Source organism: Salminus brasiliensis, chromosome 19, assembly GCF_030463535.1.
Source record: "Salminus brasiliensis chromosome 19, fSalBra1.hap2, whole genome shotgun sequence".
NCBI classification, from domain to species: Eukaryota; Metazoa; Chordata; class Actinopteri; order Characiformes; family Bryconidae; genus Salminus; species Salminus brasiliensis.
This window is the reverse complement of record NC_132896.1, coordinates 30247040-30266537: the sequence shown is the minus strand read 5'-3', so window position 1 is coordinate 30266537 and position 19498 is coordinate 30247040. Positions and strand designations below refer to the sequence as shown.

Sequence of the window (19498 nt, the reverse complement as noted above, 5' to 3'; positions counted from 1 at the left end):
CTTCTGCTGTTGTAAGCCCACTGACATGCATTCTGAGATGCTTTTCTGCTCACAGTTGATTGTGAGCTGATGTTAGCTGTTGAAAGTGTGGGTGTACAGGGTTTGTATATGAAGTAATGGTGAAAACTGAAGGATAAATACCACAGATTCCACACTCTGACACAAAAGTACCCTGTAGTAAGTCCTGTTTTGGAGAATTTATCATTAAACTAGTTGATTTCAAGTTAAATATTCTCAACTGGACTATATAGCTGAAATGTGCTGTAGGGCTAAACTGTGCCTCTTTATAAGGAACTAAAAGTCATTGATCAGCCGTCTGATTTTGAATCTGCGGTTTTTGTTTAAAATTACAGGAAACTGAAGGAATCTGATCACGGAGCAGCAGAACGTTCAGATTTGTTTACAAAGCTAAGAATCTGGCCTGAGTGAAAGCTAGAGAGAGCAGGAGCAGTAATGGGCCTGATAGAGGGAGTGTGTGTGGTTTTTAATATGATATACTGGCTGAGAAAAGCAGAAAGAGCCAGTGTGGTGTTTAATGTGTCACTGGGAGAATGGGATGATAGAAGAGAGTGGTGTTTGTGTGTGTGTTTTTAATATGACGGAAAATCAGGGCTGTAGCAATTTCCTTTCGCTTCTCCCGCACTAATCAAATCCCGGAATGTCGGGGGAGTGTTCATTCCTCATTTTGCTCTCCACCTCTCTGCCTGTTTTCAGCCAAGAGGTGGAGAACAAAATAATGCCATTAAAAGACTAAATGTGCAAGTGTGCGTTGATGTCTCTCTCTCTCACTCACTGTCCCTCCTGCTTTCCATGTCTCTGCTGGTCTCTCTGGGAATATTGGATGTCCCCGCGTTTGGACGTTACACTGCCACCCTTCAGAAATCTCACAGTCACTAATGAGTGTATGTGCCTGTCCTTAGGTTCTGTAATTTATGGGAAGTCAGGTCCGGTTCGTCCCCCTGGTCACTTGAAAGCGTTTTTAACATGTAATTGGCTCTATAGTTGACCACAAACATAATGGGCCCACTTTAGCAAAGAGGAAGCGTGATGTCACCATCAGTAAGTACACCATTTTCACATTACTGTATTCCTTTTAGTGCACACCCTATTTAAGGGTCTGTCTGTGCTGTGGATGCTGATGTAAATGGAGGTTAATATACTGCACATGTCCACACATTGAACGTAAACATGCATATACAAAAATATCCGGACACCCCTGCTCATAAGTGCAAAAGGTGCCAAAGAATCCATTTACTGCATATTTTAAGGTGTCCTTTGACATTTAACTAGTCAGTATGTGATTTGGTTGGGGTAGAAATACTTCAAATTAAATGGTTTAACAAGCCTGTTCACAACCCTGTTACTTCACCTCAAATTAAAACGCACTGACTTCCTTTTACAGAGGCCTAATGGGGGAAAAACAGTTAAGTTAGGCTTTTAGTGGCGGGTCTACATCACCCCAATGACAAAAACTGCAGTGCTGATAAACATCAGGGATTACAGTGCAAGTATAAAGCCATTTTATTGACTATCCAAAGTGGCCAGTGGACTGACATGATGAGCGTAACTTCATATTGCCGCTGTTGGGCAAAAACCTTTTTATCTCCAAAAATGACAAATTTACAGGTATAAAACTTGTCAGTGTCCAAAGATTTTATCCTCAGCAATTGACATATTTATATTGGTCTACTTATATTCAAGCAAATTCAAATCATGCATTCTTGCAATGATAAACAGTGCTATCCATATGACTGGGATCACATATAAATGTGTGGGGTAAAAAGGAACAAGAATTTCTCATTCTGAGAGAATGTGCAATGTTTTTCATTTAAAGTGAATTCTTATCTGCCTATTTCACTGTTTATCTGTTTAACTTAATGATTTAGATATAAGCAAAGTTATTCCAACTGTTTTAATGTAAAATGGTTTGTTGTAGGAAAACCTCCAGACCTGGAACACAAATTAGCAATTTTATGTATATATTTAATATAAGGTATATTTAGTGCTGGTGGCAACAGTAAAACAGTAATCTCTTAATGATTCAATTAGGCCCAGAATTGGGTGGAGAAGTTCCTCTTTAATAGCCTTGATTTTAGAGAAAATTATGGATAAGTGGGTGTCTACAAACATTTGGACACACAGTGTAGTTCTATCTTTCAGAAAATTACTATTATTTGTAATATTTTTTTTTAGTCACTATGTTAAAATGTGTTGCACCTACTTATCTCTCTCTCTCTCTCTCTCTCTCTGATGATTTTTGGAGAATGGCAGATGAACCGATGGTTAAGGAAATGGTGAAGACCCCCAGAGACAGGAGAGAGAGAGAGAGAGAGAGAGAGAGAGGAGGAGAGAGAGACTGGTGGTAATGGTCATTCAGCCCTCTTTTTTTTCATTCCAGAATTTAATGAAAGAAGCAGAAGAGACTGGTCCTCATTCAGCGGAGGCAGAAGATCCGGACACAAATAGCAGCTCAACGCACTTGTTCCAAGCTACTCCATCCACTGCTTGATCCCATTATGCTGGGCTGGGCTAGCAGTTTCTTCACCTATGAGACGACCAAGTCGGTGGTGGTCAAGAGAAGATCACTGGGCATCATCAACCGTGTTGTCCAGGCGCTCATCATAATTTACTTTGTGGGGTAAGAGCTGAAGAACGGTCATGTTTTTTTCACCTGTGATTGAAATGATTGTGTAAGTGGTGCTGGCAGTGATGAGAGCCCTGGGAAGTTGTAAGCTTTGTTAGAATTAGGAAAGAGTTTGAGTACAACTTAAATGTGTTTTATTGTTATTTTTATAATAATATTTAATAAAATAATCTATATATAATCTTATGTAGTATCAGGTTAATGAAGACTTTAATAACACTGCAAGTCCAACATATGCAGAGGGGCTTAGAAGCCTGTTTTTTGCTATTAAGGGGAATTCCACCTTTTCTTTTCCACCTATGTTTTTAGGTTTTGCATAATCACCTTATTTAGCACCTAATCCTGTTATTTATTATCTGGTCTCTCAGCAGTGTGTGAGTGTTCACTGTAGAAACTCCAGATCTCATTAGAACAGACGCAGGTAAACATAAATACAGTAAAAATGAGCAAGAACGTCTGAAGAAACGGTGAGATCTTCTAAACTAAAAAGAAAAAGGTGAGATCTTCTAAACTAGTCTGAAGAACAGAGCTCGGTTTCTCCAGGTTTCTCCTGGACGCCCTCCAGTCCAGCCAGCACAGCGTGAATGGTGTTCAACTCCATCAGCAGCAGCAGCAGCAGCAGCTCACCTGAATGACCATCATTAAGCCCTGATTTACCAACAAACCAGGTGTTGATCTGAGGAGAACTCTAAATAATACTAGACTCCATGAGGAGAACTTTGGAGATGTTTGAGAACCACCATGACTTTTAGTATAAATGTAATTTGTACTGATTTGAATATTAATGATTATTAATGATACTGAGGAAATGAACAGTTACTGCCTAGATAAGGTGAAATATGTAGCCACCAATTCGTCATTAGCCGTTTTTCCTGCATTTGTCAGACAATTGCTTTCTGTCTGAGGGGAACATAATGAGTTTAATGCTCAAATTCAATTAAGTAGCTGGTGTTTCTTTTCAGCCAATCTCAAAAGTCAAGAGATGCCTGATTAGTGATCTGAGATCAGATAACCAGAGTAGCTGATGGTTCTGTTTCTCTGTGTGGTGTGTTTGTGTGTGTGTGTGTGTGTGTGTGTGTGTGTGTGTGTGTGTGTGTGTGTGTAGATATGTGTTTCTCCATGAGAAGGCCTATCAGGATCGTGACACAGGGATTGAGTCAGCAGTCATGACTAAAGTGAAAGGTTTTGGGATGCAAAACCAAAAGCTAATGGATGTGGCTGACTATGTGACTCCAGCACAGGTGAGCAACACTCACGCAACATCCTCCATTGCTGCTTTGCGAGTGGGTCATCACATGATCCCAACGTTGTGGCATTTCACAGGGCGCCTCCACGTTCTGCATCATCACCAAAATGATCATCACTCCCAATCAGACGAACGGAACATGCCATGAGGTCAGTCTCTCAGAAACATGCCAACCCACTGTAGTGAGGTACTGGTACCAGTATATACTATAATGATGCCAAAATTAAAGGTGGGTAGTAATTGGTGACATGGACTTTCTCCGTAATTTCAAATGATTATACTTTTACTGTCAGGAAAGTAACACAGTCACATATATTACAGTGACATTTCTTGTTAGACAGTACCGGACATATGAGGTTTATAACTTTATTTTAGACTGAGAGAGCACTGAAATGCGGAAAAAATAATATAGCGCACCTTCGCGGATCAATCCTGAATGTACTAAGAAGTTAAGAAGACCTTGTTGACTTTAAACAAGACATTGTAATTTCTACCCTAATTTCTAGCCACAATAATTTATTCCTTGCTAGATCTGCCCCAGTCAACTGTAAGTGCTTGTGAAAGTGCTATTGGGAAACAGAAGCATCTATGAGCCACAACAGCTCAGTGCAGGAAGGCAACAACATGTTAATGCCTAAAGTTTGGAATGAGATGTTCAACAAGTTCACGTAGAAGTGGTGGTCAGTTGCCCAAATAGGCTTTATAGTGCATCTAGACCTTTTATGAGCCTCTAGCATTAGTAATGAGGCCCAATGAGGAAATGCTAGGCCTCCCCCTGGCCCTTCCATGAGGTCTAGAGTGACTTTTTTAATTTTTGTTTTTTATAAATTGTCAAATCTTTCCCTTTTTCTCCCAATTTGATACTGCAGGTTAACCCACCCATTCGTAACTCCCTCTAGCACTAGCAATGCTCCTCGCACTAGGAGGGTAAGGACTTAACACGTCTCCTCCGATACATGCAAAGCCAGCCAACGCCTCTTTTCGAACTATGATGGGCAGCCGAAATGCCTGGAGAACGGCCCCGGGTCTCCAGCTTCACCACGCCAGGGCATTTGTGCTCTCTCAGATTGGCCTGGGATTTGAACTCCTGACCCTGGACCGTAGCTTAAGTGCATTTTGACCACAGAAGCCCGAGTAACCATTGAAAAAGCTGTATTTGTGGCTGTATCTAACTAGACACCAGAAGGTTCCATCCTATTTGGTTTCCTGTTGGTCATTCTAAGGATTTAACCCTTTATTTGCAAACCAAGACGTAACAATGGAAAAACACTTGAACTGTAATCGTTTGCAGAGTTTAAATACAAGCATTAATCTGTTAAAATTAGCTTTTTAAGATTTAAATGTTTTTTTTTTCCCATATTCACCACTGCCAATAATAAACCTGTATATCCAACCATAGCCACATCTTCCTCACGCTCTTTCTTCCTTAGGCTAACAATAAATTCAGCTGTACCAGTGATGCAGACTGTAGCAAACATATATCTTCAAATTTGCCCAGTGGTAGGTTTGATTTTTCTTTCTTTTCTTTATTATGATCATTTCCGGTTGCTCTTATTCTTGTGGTGATCCACCCTCTCTGCTTGTTTCTCTCTTTTCTTATTTATCTTTGTTCTGTATACCCTCCCCCCACATGTGCAATTAAGAGTCAATTTGCAATTTTCTGTAAATAATCTGTAAATAATCTGTAATATTGTTATTGCTTTTTTTACTTCTATTATTTATTATTATTATTTATAGTGTATATATTGGTAATTTATCTACGTATTTTTACATCTGAATGTCTTGCTATCCCTTTTCTGCTGTGCCACTGAGAATTTCCCCACTGTGGGACTAATAAAGGATTATCTTATCTTATCTTATCTTATCACTCTGTCCTTTTTCTGTAGGGAGGATTACAGGCAAATGTTTGACTGAATATCAGCGGTGTGAGATAGAAGGATGGTGCCCCTCGGAGGATGACCATGATTCTAATGTCATGTAAGAAACACGCACGACCATCAAGGGTTTGGAGTCACGTTACTGGCTTCTTTTGAATGTTTTGTACAGAAAGCTTGCATGTTGGGTGGCAGCCAATCAGACTGCTGGAATGTGGTGCAGTAAGTTGTTATCGACAGATTCAGTACTTGTACACACATTGTTCAGGAGTTACTAGGATTGGTTAAGGAAAAACTGAATTCTAGCACAGAGAACATTGCTTTCCCCCCTAGCTTTAGAATGCTCTCAACATTAGGAGGTCAAGGACTTAACACGTCTCTCTAGTACTTGCTAAGCCAGCCACGCCTCTTTTCCGACACACTCAGAGGAAAGCACCGGATCTCAGATCCACCACAACAGCTAACACACGCCTGTGCAACCAACATTGTTTAAGAGTAATAGGGAAGAGTGTTCCATCTACCCATCTGGAGGGAGCACAGCCAGCTCTGGCTGCTGATGGCAAAGCAGCATGGCTCGGATTTGAACCTCTAATCCCCGGGCCGTAGTGGCAGCGCATTAAACCACTGAGCCACTTGCTGAAAAGCCCTTAGGGCCAATATTCTACATATACATTCAATATTTAACAAAATGGATTTTGGACAAACAGGGACAAAATGATCCTACTCCGGGCCCTAAATGAAGCATCTTTCTGGTACTGATCTGTTTTTAAAATAAAATAAAATAAAAGGCCTACGCAAATGCATCCTATATAGGACAGAAGAGCTATAACCTACCTTACCTGCTGGAAGTGACCTGTGTTTGTTGTATATCTCAGAAAGCCAATGGAAGAGGTGGTGACTTCACAATCTTCATCAAGAACAGCATCCGCTTCCCGCGCTTCGACGTCACAAGGTGAGAGCTAATACGCATTTATCACAAGAGCATAGAGAGTGCTGTCTGCGATTCCTCTCTAAATGTGCCTTTTTTCTGTCTCAGGGGGGAATATCAGGCCGAAATGGACAATAGTAACAAGACATGTCTCTACAACCCAGTTAATGAAACATCCTGCCCCATCTTCCGAGTGGAGATGTGGCTTGATTATGCGGCGCAGATTTCAACATCACAGACAAAGTTGAGTCCTGCCTTTCCCTCTGGTGCTGCCTTTGCTTTGCTACTGAATGTTAGCCTAAACGCTACTTAACCCCAAAATCAGCTAAAATGATACTTACACTATTTCCATCTGTCTGAAAGTAGCTGATCAGCCAAGAGGTTGTCTGGGGGTGTCTGAGTTGCTTCTGTTTTTTCATTCGTGCTTATAAAGCAACGTGTGACTGAGAAATACTCCTTGGCCTTGCACTACATGCTCAGACTGATTAAACCTCATGTTTAAGTTGAAGAAACGCCACTAAAAAAGGTCTTCCACAGCTGAACAGTCAAGATCAAGGATGGCTTCTCTCTTTATTCACTTACTCCAGTATTGGGACACCTGCTTAATCACATGCTCAATTGCTCTTCTGAATCAAGGATATTAAAAATAAAATATAAATATAAAAATTAACACATTGCTGACACAGATGTGAAAATGCAAACACACACACATACACACACAGCTTGTGTAGTCCCTGTAGAGAAGTACTGCCAATAGAATAGGACTCTCTGGAGCAGATAAACATGAACCTATTAGAACCATGCTGCCTAATGCCAGTGTGGGCTAAAGGATATCTGATATATGAATGGGAATGATAAATGGTGCTCCATCCAATACATTTGGGGATGAGTTGGGGAGTTGGGAAGGATGAGGTGGGTGGTGATCATCCAACACCCTGCTTCACTAACACTCTCGTGGCTGAATGCAGTCAATCAAATCATCACCGCAGGCTCCAACTGTATTCTTCTTTAATTGGTAATAAGCATTAAATATTTAATACATTTAATAATCTCACAGAGAGAGAGAGAAGTAACTTATGCTCTCTAGGTCTGGGGGTCAAGCTCCTCCTGTTGCTAGGTCCAGCGCTAAGACAATCTAGTGGAAATTCTTCTTCCCAGTACAGTAGACAAAAGCAGGATAAGCTCTAAGATGTGTCCCAATACTTTTGTCCATATAGTGTATTTCACTGTTTATAAAAAAAAAGAAAGGAGGGAAGCTCGAGTAATACTCATGAGCTACATTAGTCTTGCGGCTAACGAAAGACACCAGGTAAGTCATGGCTGATCACCTGCGTTTGTTAATGGTGTAATTTGAATTCTGTCCGAGACGTTGCTTTAAAGATCAGCTTGTGTCTGTGACCAATGAGGGACAGCCAGAGCAGAGCCATTTTTAGTTATACCACAAGTAACCAGTTAGCAATGTGTTCATGTGTGTGCACACGTTAGGGAGGAGAGATCGGGATCAATATAGGCTGGGTGTGTGATCTGGACCTGGGCGTGGAGAAGTGCCAACCCAAATACGCTTCACACAGCTGGACTCTGCATTCAAAAGCAGTTCATTCTCCCATGGATATAACTTCAGGTAGTGGCACCATACAGACACATCACTCACTCAATCTCAGATGTGTGCCCATTCACACCACACCCACCCACATTCACACACATACAATAAGACTAAAAATAATAATTATAATAAAAATGTATTTCTCTTTTTATTTTAGGTTTGCAAAGTACTACATGTCAGATGAGGCCAGGAGTATCGGACACTTCACAAAGCTTTTGCCATACGCTTTGACATACTTGTGTCCGGCAATGTGAGTATACAAACACTATATGTCCAAAAGTTTGTGGGACACCCTTCTAACCAATGCATTCAGCTACTTTTACTGTAGAGAAGTGTTGCCAATAGAATAGGACTCTCTGGAGCAGATAAACATGAACCTATTTGCACCATGCTGCCTAATGCCAGCCGTGGGCTATAGAGGGATATAAAGCCCCTCAGCATTGGGCTGTGGAGCAGTGGAAGAACTGTGTTCTCTGAATGATGCTGGTGGAGCTCCATCCAATATTTTGGATGAGTTGGGAATGAGGTGTGTGGTGATCATCCAACATCCTGACCTCACTAACACTCTTTACAGCAATGCTTCTCCAAAATCTAGTGGACAACCCTCGACCCTGGCCAGTAGAGACAGTTACTCCAACAAAAGCAGGATAGTCTCCATTTAAATATCCTTGATTTGGAAAATGAACAAGAGTCCCAATAAAAAGTATTGTCCATGTAGTGTATATGCCTGTTTGTGTGTATATGTGGATGCAGGTTTAAGCAGATACATGCAGGTAACTCTGTTATCTCTCTCTAGGCTGGAAAATTCTACATAGTCCCAACACTAATTAATATAGTTGCAGCTTGTACCTCTGTGGGTCTGGTAAGATCATGCAGGACACACACACACACACACACACATTGTGTTTGCACCACTTTCCATCACTCTAAGACAGCTAATTGTAATCCCTGTTGGCCACAGGCAACAGTCTTCTGCGACATCATCCTGTAAACTTCCTGAAAGGATCAGAGCAGTACAAGGCAAAGAAATTTGAAGAGTGAGTCTATATTATTCAGAATTTCAGTATTTTTTGTTTGTTTTATTTAATCATTGATACAGATATTGAGAGAGGTTTGGTATGAGAGCAATGGTGCAACCTAAAGGAGCTAAATTAGAAGTTTATTGATAATGAATGTCTCCAAAGAAATGTATGGCTTAATGGATCAATATGTGAGTGATTTTCTACATCTCTCTCTCTCTCTTTTTCTAAGTTACTGGTTCAGTGCAGTTGTCAGAAAGTCATGAACTCTACAAGGGGAGCCAGATAACTATCAAAGGGGAGGGAAAGAACTCCAATGACTCTGGTGCTTATACTAATTAGGAAATCAGGTGCGGGTCTCTCTGCCAGTGGAGAGAAAACCTTTCACAGTTAAGCTTCAGCACGCTGAATTTGACTCACTGGAGGAGTCCCACATGATGGAAGATCATCAAGAAAGGTGTTCAAGACGTCTTTGCTTGGTTACGTCAAACAGTGACTTTGCAACTGTGGTATAATGTGATAAAATGACAGTGAATTGGTTAAACAGTGAAAAGCATCATTTAAATATGGATTACTTCATGATCTTAAGGCAAGCCATGTAGCACACCATGTCCTCAGTAGGGAATCAGTTACTGCAAAAGTCCTACTGCAAAAAAAAGGATATCCTGCAAGTGAAATCATCTCCTATAATGTTATAATATGCACTCATAATATAATTCTCATTATTAATTTTCATTGTGAGATTGCTGTATAAATATTGTAGGAACATTTTGAATAGTTTCTAGTCATTGTAACTAGTTAAATTGACTTCTGCTGTCATTCCACTGACATTTTAGATGCTTTGTAGATACTTAACTTTTCTTCAACTTACATTCAACTATTATGTCCACTTTAATTTGCAAGCTAAAGTACATTTTGTTGCTTATTTCAAGAAATCATGCTTAAACAAGTTATATTGTCCTAAATCAGTTAAATAATATTAAAATATTCATATCTCAGAATTAGGAATATCTGATCATTTGGCTGTATTTATTAAGAATACACTATGATATTAAAATCTAAATAGGTGGATAATTGCTTTAAATATCATTACTGGATAGATGTTTAGATTTGACTAATGTTCTAACTGGATTATGATTATGTATTTATTTAACTTTATTAGAGAAAACTTTAGGTGACTAAAATATCTGCATTGTATGATTTTTAAATTTATTTTACTGCATTTGTAGCACATAGAAATCAGTGTTATTACTCTATTACTCTGGGTCTGTGTGGATTTAGTCCCAGTCTCTACTTTTATAAAGGGTTGTTTATGTATCATCATCAGTATGAGCGAATGTGTACATTTACAAATGTCATATTTCTAATTTAGGTTTACTTTTATTTATTGGATTTATTGCTGTTTCTTTACATTTTGACAGGAAAAGGGATATTTGCATTTTATTCATCTTTAATAAAAAATTTTGAGCAAATGCACAAAAACCTCAAGCTATATTTAAAGGCTGATAGCTATTGATAGAGTTATTTAGTAATTTAATGAGTAATTCATAATCCAAATAATCAACTATAAAAATAATTTTGTGGCAGCCCTAATTAATCCTAGAATTATTATGATTTCACTTTTTTTGCAGTGTGTGATTTGCCCAGGAAAATGTAAGCAAATCATATTTATTGCTTTTTAACTATACATACAGAACATACACTAGTACCCTATACATAAGACCATATATATCAATGTATTTAGTGAGAAATTCCTTTTATATCACTTTTTGTTGAGTTTCACGAACTTAGAATAGCTGCATGTTTGGATTTCCTATATTGTCATGAGGTTGGGTTGTCATTTCTAAACACCCAGAACAGAATCTGGTTCAAGTTTTTACATAAAATACAGAAACATAAAAAATACTCAAACACATGCTAAATACATACACAATCTGCATAAATACCATTAATTATACTGTTATAAAAAGTATAAAATATAAGAGTGTAGTACAGGGATCCCCAATCCGACCCTGTGGAGCTCACACTATGCACATTTGTGTGCTATTTGGCACCCAGATTATGCTAATTATTTAACTAGTTCTATACTAGCTAATGTATAAGCCCTTCATGTGCTGAATCAGGTGTGGTAGAAAAGCATGGAGCCCCAGTGATCCAGTGAGCACCAACTGACATGGGACGACCCTGCACGTCCTGTTGTGGGCTTGCCAGGCTGGACTTAAATAGACTTCTTTTCAACAGCCTTCAAAGACAGGTTAAAACTATGGCCTAATTCTATACATCTAGTTCATCTAGAAGGTCATCTTATTCATGTCCTTTTAACATCTTAGTGCTCACTGGACAGAACTTGGGAATCAATGTTGTTTTATTATTAGAGATGGAAAATTCAGGCCCAGACAGTAAAAATCCACCCAGGATTTTGCTTCAACTGCCTGGAAAGCTCTGCTGCAGCTGTAGCTAGACTTTAGTTTCTGGACCTGAATTTTCCATCTGTAACTTATTACAGTAAGTGGTAAAGTTGCTTCCTTAATCAAATTATACAAGTTTTCAATACATATATACAAGTAAGATTGTTAATTTTTAATTTTTTATAAAAAATGAATTAAATCCTCGAACAGGTCCTTACATATACAACCTAATAACGACAGTTTTGCTGTGTTGCTCTTTCATTGTGAGTTATTCCGTGCTTGTCTCTAGCAGGATAAGGCCTAACATCTGTTTTATAGATGTGAAGCACTTCATGGATGTTGCTTGTGGCAGTGGTGGCTCAGCGGTTAGAGCTCCAGGTTATTGATGACTGGGTTGTTGGTTTCCACTGTTGGGCTCCTTCACCCTTTCTGCTCCCCACCACTCCAGGCATGTGTGCCCACAGTCACTGTGTGTGTTTCACTGGTGTTTTTACTGCACAGATGGGTTAAAGGACAGAAGCCAAATTCCATCTGTGTCCGACACAAATGGTCAGTATGTTTGTTTTGTCTTGTAGTTCACTTACTCGCATTTAGCAAGATTGTCCACAGGGGGGTGCTGTTAGTACTGAAATAGCTTTTGGTGCTTCACATCAATGACACTGGGTGGTGCCTCGTTTTCTCTAAACCTGTAATCGTCTGTCCACTGTTGCTCCCCAGTGACCACACTTCTGTCCATATCATTTACAAGGTTTTTTTGCTCTAGTTCAGCACAGCTATACATTTACAGTAACTTGTACGGTACTATAGAAAATGCACTTACAGCCCTACAGAGCAAAACTGATGGGGCCCAGACCTGAACCACACTGGTATTTACTTGTGGCCCACTTTGTGGCCTGGATTGATGCCACTAAAGTAAGAACCAGTTTGTTCACAGCCATGAGATTATCACATCTCAGACAAAGTGAAAGGGGAATTCCAGTGATGTAAACACAGTCATTGTGATTGATTGGTTTGACTTGAGTATGCTATTCTAGAGAAACTTACCAAGTCAGAATTGTTCACAGTGGTGGTGAATGAAGGTTTGTGAACATTTTTAATCCATTATAGGCGAGTGAATTCTGTACATCTAGGGTGTTTAGAAGACCAATAGGTTCACTGGTGGTTTTGGATGGTAAATAAAATAACTGTATTTGTACTGTGGACGTGGCGACACCCTGGTTCTATTCACTACCACTGTACCACATTAAACCAATCTGAGCTGGGTTTCCCAAAAGCGCCTTAGCCAAAGATTGTTCTTAAAGCAACATAATGTAACATTTTACATTTACAAAAAATCCTTTAAATCTTGTGATGCTCCACTGACCTGTAACAGGAGAGTAGTGCTGCTAACGTTGCCGTTCGATGCTGTGAAATGCTGTGAAAAGTGTGTTCTTTAGTTGTGGCTCAAAGCGCAAATTCCACTACCCAGCTGTAGGGGGAGCCCAGGAACAAGACATGCCAATTCTTGCAAACTGCTGCTTTAAATGGTCAGGCGAGCATCAAACTGAACACTTTCTCTACTAGTTAAGACGCTTGGGAAACTGGGCTCAAACTGGTGACCAAGTTATGCAGAATTTGTGGAATTTCCTTTTGACCACCTCATCACTCAGTGATAATAATAATAATAATAATAATAATAATTACTGAAAATGTAAATCTGGGCCTTGTAACAACCCACCTGTACTTGTTTTTAAGTGATGGTCAGCTCTGGCCGTGGTGGTTTGATTGTGTAAGTGTGTTTTTGAGCACACTACTTTTTCAGATCAATGAAACTTTTGAGCTTTTGAACTTTGTGGGGCGTGCTCGCCATTTGTGGGAGCTTAAACTTGGCCTTCCTCTTAGTCTTGGTCTTGAGTGCCACAATCCAGTTAGAAAGGGATGGGCGAGACTGGGGCTCTTCATGACAGTTGTCTTCACCGTCATCGTCATCTTCTTCAGTGTCATTATCATCACCATCACCATCACCATAATTTTCATCATCATAATTATCATCGTTGATGTCGCCCTCATCTTCATACAGAATGAGGGGGGGTATAAAGATCACTTCCTCCGCAAAATGCACACGGCGGGTTTTCTCCAGTCTCCTCTGAGAGGAAAAAGAGGAAAGCTGAGATCAGACATACATAATGAGGGAACCACAGATCACATGAAGTTGATCATACCCCCTGTTCCTCATCTATAAGGACTGTATTAACCCAATGGGCTTTAGAGGCTGCAGTTCAGGGATGCAGCCCCAAGGGGGAGGGGGGGGGGCACATAAGAAACACATAAACCTATCCCAACTAAATTTGAATCAATTTAATAGCATGTCATGTGATTATGATGTCTATGATGTTTGTTGTTTTACCGAAACTGATCAACAAGAAATGCTAAAAATGTCTGAGGCCTGATGACTAGATCTATTCAAAAGATAAACATTTCTCTGATCTCTAATCTGAACAAGAAACCTCCTAAATGACAGTTTAGCCCCTGACTGCATTTAACGGCGCTGTTACAGCTTGGAAACAATCAAGTTAACATAGCTAACTTAAACATATGCTCATTTTACATTTTACTGAGTCAAAAAAACAAATGACCACTGACCCCAGATGCAGCCAAGATCAGCCAAGACTGCGTTGACTACACTGTTTGTTATCTGATGTGTGCTTCTTTAGCCTACAACTTAACTTAACTTAACATTGCTAACAAACAATGGACTTAGACTGTCACCAATCTAATATCGGCATAGACATGCCCTCAATATTAATTTATTTGCCTTTATAACACACACACACGTTTATTAAAGATTAATTAGTAAACAGCATACAGAGTAGACTTTATTTAAACATTTAAGCTACAGCTACTACTTCTTTGTTTACAGAGTTTAATGTAAGTTAGTAGTATCTTGTACTAAACTGCACTTAAATAACAAATAAAGATCTGGATGCTGTTTAAGTGGGTTGAGAGACTTTTGGAGAGTACATTTAAGAAGATTAGACTGACAGTCTAAGTCCAGTGTTTGTTTGCTAGCTAGCACCCCCATATGTCTTGGCTGACTGACTGTACCTGGGGTCAGGATAAATCAAGTCCTTAGAGGATGGATAATGTGCTTTCTGCAGAAGAACATTGCATCCTTACCCTTTTGACTACAGTTTCTGTAGACGCAGACGACTCTGAATCCTGGGAAATGGAGTATTGTAGAGAAGAGACGGAGGATGCTGGAGAAGGCTTGGAGCTGGGTGTAGAGGACAGGAAGGCATTACAGCATTATCCTTCCCTTTGTCTAACTCTCTATTCTCTGAATTTCCTCGGTCACTGGGGCTTCTACTCAGTGTGCAGTGGCCTCTCTTACGGCTCAGACTCCCTTGCATCCCGTTGTCCGTTGGCTGGGAAAGTAAGAGGAGATAGAGATGGTAATAACAAGGAAATGTGGACAACTTTAAAATTGAAGGGGTTTAACCATTTTACAAGAGACAAATCCACTGATTCAGTAAATACACTTGGCACCTTTGCCCTCATAAATTATAAGAAAATACAAAAAAACATTTTGATTTTTTAGAAAGCAGTTAAAGATTTTAGAAAGATGACTTCTCTTTCTGATGAGCTATTTTGAAATAGCTTCAGAATATCACGTTTCCTATCATCAGTTATATTTACCCAGTATTTTAGTCATGTTTTTTGAGGGGTTGTACAAGCATTTTAGTATTTTTTAGTATCTTATTAGTATTTTAGTAATATTTTTAGCATATTTTTTACTTCTATTCAAGTATATTTGTGAATAAATGTACATTTTAATCAATAATTTAGTTAATTCAGCAGAATTCAGCTCCAACGTAATTTCAGTTCTAGGCTAATACACTCCTACAAATGTAGGCTCCAAAACAGTTCTTTCTGCATTGCCATAGAACAACCACCTATAATCCTAAAGAACCTTTTAATAAATGGTTCTTATAGAAAACCTTTGTAATTGAAATGTGCAAGAAGTAGAACCTTTTTCCACCAAATAATGTCAAAATTCCAGGTAGAACCCTTAAATTGGTATTTAGTCTTTACATGATGTGAAGGTTCTTTAAACCTGAAATGAAAAATTCCATGTTATATAAATATGCACATTATGTGTGAATTATAAAGAACAAGTGAAGTTTCTCTCTATTATTTATTAATGGAAGATTTTGATGTTCAGGGACAGATTTGAGGGACAGAATTTTGTTAATACATGAGATGAGGGCAAAATTTGAATGTAATTCTGCCCCCCAAATTAATATTTATTATTTTGTTTCTTTTGTTGAGATTTTCAGTTAATTTCAGACTGAGGAAACCACATTATAGCTGAGCACTAAGCACTGTCTCAAGCCTTACCTGAAGATATGACAAATCCAAAAGGGGGATAACGTCTTCATGCACACTTTCAGGTTGTGTACGGTCTGGCTCAGGCAGTTGTGACTGCTTGAGATTTTGTTCACTGGACGCCAACTGCTGAACACTTCCTTCTGTTGCCTTTGGCTGACAGTTTTGATAAATGTCCAATAACTGCGGTTGGTATTTTGGTTGTTTGTCATTTTCCGATTGGTCGAGACTCAGATCCATGCTCTGGGGCTGGTCTAAACCTAAGCCAAAAGGTCTGATTGGTCCTTGAGTAACTCGAAGGTTTGAGAGAAAGGTAGACTGAAATCCGAAGCCTTTGTTTGGCTGTAGGGGTGATCAGAGATGTCCATTTCTTGCTGAAAACTTTCAGAGTTTATTTGTGATGGAGTCATTCTCAGATCGTAGGCAGTGGTCCATCTGTAATCCCGCAGGTTTCCTATGGTTTGCTGCCCTTGATGTGATTGGCTAACACTGCTTTGTGAGGTCTATCGCTTGCTCTTGGTTGATGCAGGTCAACTCTGGCTGGCTGCTGGTACTGGACTGGAAGAACTTGGCCCACTCCTCACCAGTGAAAATCTCCTCCATGAGATTGAAAGATCCAAATGAAAATAAGGTTTCACTGCAGGAAAACACAGCAGAGGGTTATCCATTTATCAGCATTTGTCACTGCATCTCATTCTCATTCTTCATCTCTTTCTATTAGTTACTCACACACATACAGTACATATTCCCAGGGGTGTGTTGGTTTCAGCAGAGACAGTGACAGAGTTGTTGGATGACAGCTGAGGTATGATAACTACGTCTGATTCATATTTCAGCAGCACTGCTGGTAAATTGGTATTTACCTCATGGGATCAAGTGGGCTGGGAGGGGCTTCGTCGGCCCACTGTTGATCGACTGGTGCTGGTTGATTGTGTCCACCTCAGTAAGCGCAGTGGTGGTGGAGTTTTCATCTGAGTGATAGGGGTTGGTTGGCGTTGGACAGTGGTTGCTCTTAGAAAAGAGAACACATGATTAACGTACATGTGTATGCGTGTATGCATGCACAACCAAAAGATGTGAGGTGGCATGCAAATGTGTGACTGTGACTAGTTAAGTAAGTGAGTAGAAGTAGAAGTGATCTCCAAAAGGCATCAGTTAAAGATGAAATTATCGCTGCAAATCGTTTGAGCAAGGTGTAGTGTATTACTTAAGTTTGCAGAATTCTACAGTGAAAAAAATTAAATATAACCATGCAAAGTTTGGGCACCCCAAGAGATCTGAACTCTCAGATAACTTTTATCCAAGGACTCAGACCTTAATATGCTTGTTAGGGCTAAACCTTGTTCACAATCATCTTCAGAAAGCCAAGCGCTGGAAAAATGTATATGACCTTCAAGAAAAACCTTTCCTGCTTCATCTACACAGGCCTGGTGCAAATACGTTCTGTGGAACCTTTTGCCACAATCAGCAAAGGTATGTTAGGTAAAAACAGAGCGCAGAATATCATCAAAAAGAACATCTGTAAAGCTGTTACGCATGGGGGAGGGTCAAGTATGGTTTGGGTTTGTGCTGTAGCCAGTGGCACAGGGACCATTTACTGGTAATGGGAAGAATAGATTAGGTCACTACTATACACAAGCAAATTCTGGAAGGACATCATCAGATCATATGTAAAAAACTGAAGATGAAAAGAGGAGGGTTTCTACAGCAGTGTAATGATCCTAAACACCACAATGAACTACCTCAAGGGGCACAAGCTGCAGGTTTTTAAAGGTAAAGGTGCACGTATTTGTCACTGTACAGTGTGCACTTCACAGCGAAATGTGTCCTCCGCATTTAACCCATCTGTGGTAGTGAAACACACACACACTAGTGATCTAGGGGCAGTGAGTACACACACACCCCAGAGCGGTGGGCAGCCTCCAGCGTCCGGGGAGCAGAGAGGGTAAAGGGCCTTGCTCAAGGGCCCAACAGTGGCAGCTTGCCGAGCCCGGGAATCAAACCACAACCCTGTTATCGATATCCCGGCGCTTTAACCGCTGAGCCACCACTGCCCCTTTTTGCCATGACTATCACAATCCTTTTACCTAAACATCAACAAACATCTGTGAATAGACTTCAAAAGAGCAGTACAGCAAGAAAGCCCAGGAATCTCACTGGACTAGGAGCCTTTTGCAGGAAGTATGGGTAAAAATGAAAAACTGAAAGACTCTTAGCTGCAGCAAAAAGTGTTTTACAAGCTGCGATACTAGTCAGAGAGTGTGTTACTAAGTACTGAAACTGTACTGAAAGTACTGAAAACATGCCCAAACAAATGGACCTATTCCTTTTAGGCTGCTGTAAAATATGTAATATTATAATATGGAAATACAACAGTATCTTGCTTAAGAAACTTACGCCTTCTGGAAATCAGGTCATCTTTTAGGTCATCAGTCTTGACCAAACATTTGCATGGCACTGTCTGTAGATTGATATTTGTCAAATTTGTATGTTTATTATTTTTTTAGCATGTAAAAGTACAAAAACAGACTTCATAAATGAAGAAACTCACTTTAGCCACTACTTTTGGTTCTTCTTTCTGTTTGGTAGCTCTTTCTTTCTTGTGCTCTCCTTCCATCTTTCCTTCACCTTCTGGGTCCATCTCTTCTGTCTGAATTGCCCCATTTCCTCTTACTCGTCCTTGATGCACGTGTCAGTGTCATTTTGTCTTCAACATTCATGTCATCCCTTCTCGTATCCCTACACCTTCAGTCCACACACTACTGAGACTGCTGCGCTCCCCTGATGTTTTTCTGCCTGGGACAGGTGGTGTGGGTGGCGGGACTGAAGGCCTGGGGGATGGGGGTAAGGGTGTATTCTGTTGTGTTTGAGGATGATACACTACAGTTGTCATCATTCACCTTCCTTGGAGAAAATTTGAGCTGCCTTTTCTCCCATCTGGGCAAGTCATCATTATTTGGTGTTGCAGCTGAAGTCCCAGAATTATGATCTTCAGCAGATGTTTTGGAGAGAGGTTCATTAGATGAATGGAGACTCCATGGACTGTCCAGTCGTTTCCAATGGAGGGAACGCTTTCCTGCTGCTTGGCGTCGATGGAATCGCCAAACTGGTACACTATTGGATTTTCTCCAGACCCGTCATCAGGTCTTAGTGCTGGAGAAGGTGCTTGCTCATGTGTGTGTGTCCTTTCAGCAGGGATTTGGAGTTTAAGCCTTTGAAGCATTGACTGCAGCAAAGTCTGAGTGTCGGAAACAGGGTCGACATGGCCATTTTGAAAGTGAAAGACTGGCTCACATGTTTTATGCGCACTCCCAAAAGCCGTCAACATCACCAGACAACAAACAAGTGCTACATCCTCGCATACTCACATACACATCATATCCTGAGACACAGCAAGTCCACATATTTCAA

General features: G+C 40.0%; 1 protein-coding gene across 1 annotated transcript; it reads right to left on the bottom strand.

Moving 5' to 3' along the window:
- Positions 1 to 13486: 13486 nt before the first annotated feature.
- Positions 13487 to 19415, bottom strand: LOC140540753 (uncharacterized). The gene is given in 14 exon segments (XM_072663181.1): positions 13487 to 13847; positions 14879 to 14980; positions 14983 to 15126; positions 16100 to 16359; positions 16362 to 16587; positions 16589 to 16724; positions 16951 to 16984; positions 16987 to 17098; positions 18639 to 18694; positions 18697 to 18738; positions 18741 to 18827; positions 18830 to 18929; positions 18931 to 19148; positions 19151 to 19415. Coding segments are annotated over 14 exon segments (2118 nt in total). The 3' UTR covers positions 13487 to 13511.
- Positions 19416 to 19498: the final 83 nt, after the last annotated feature.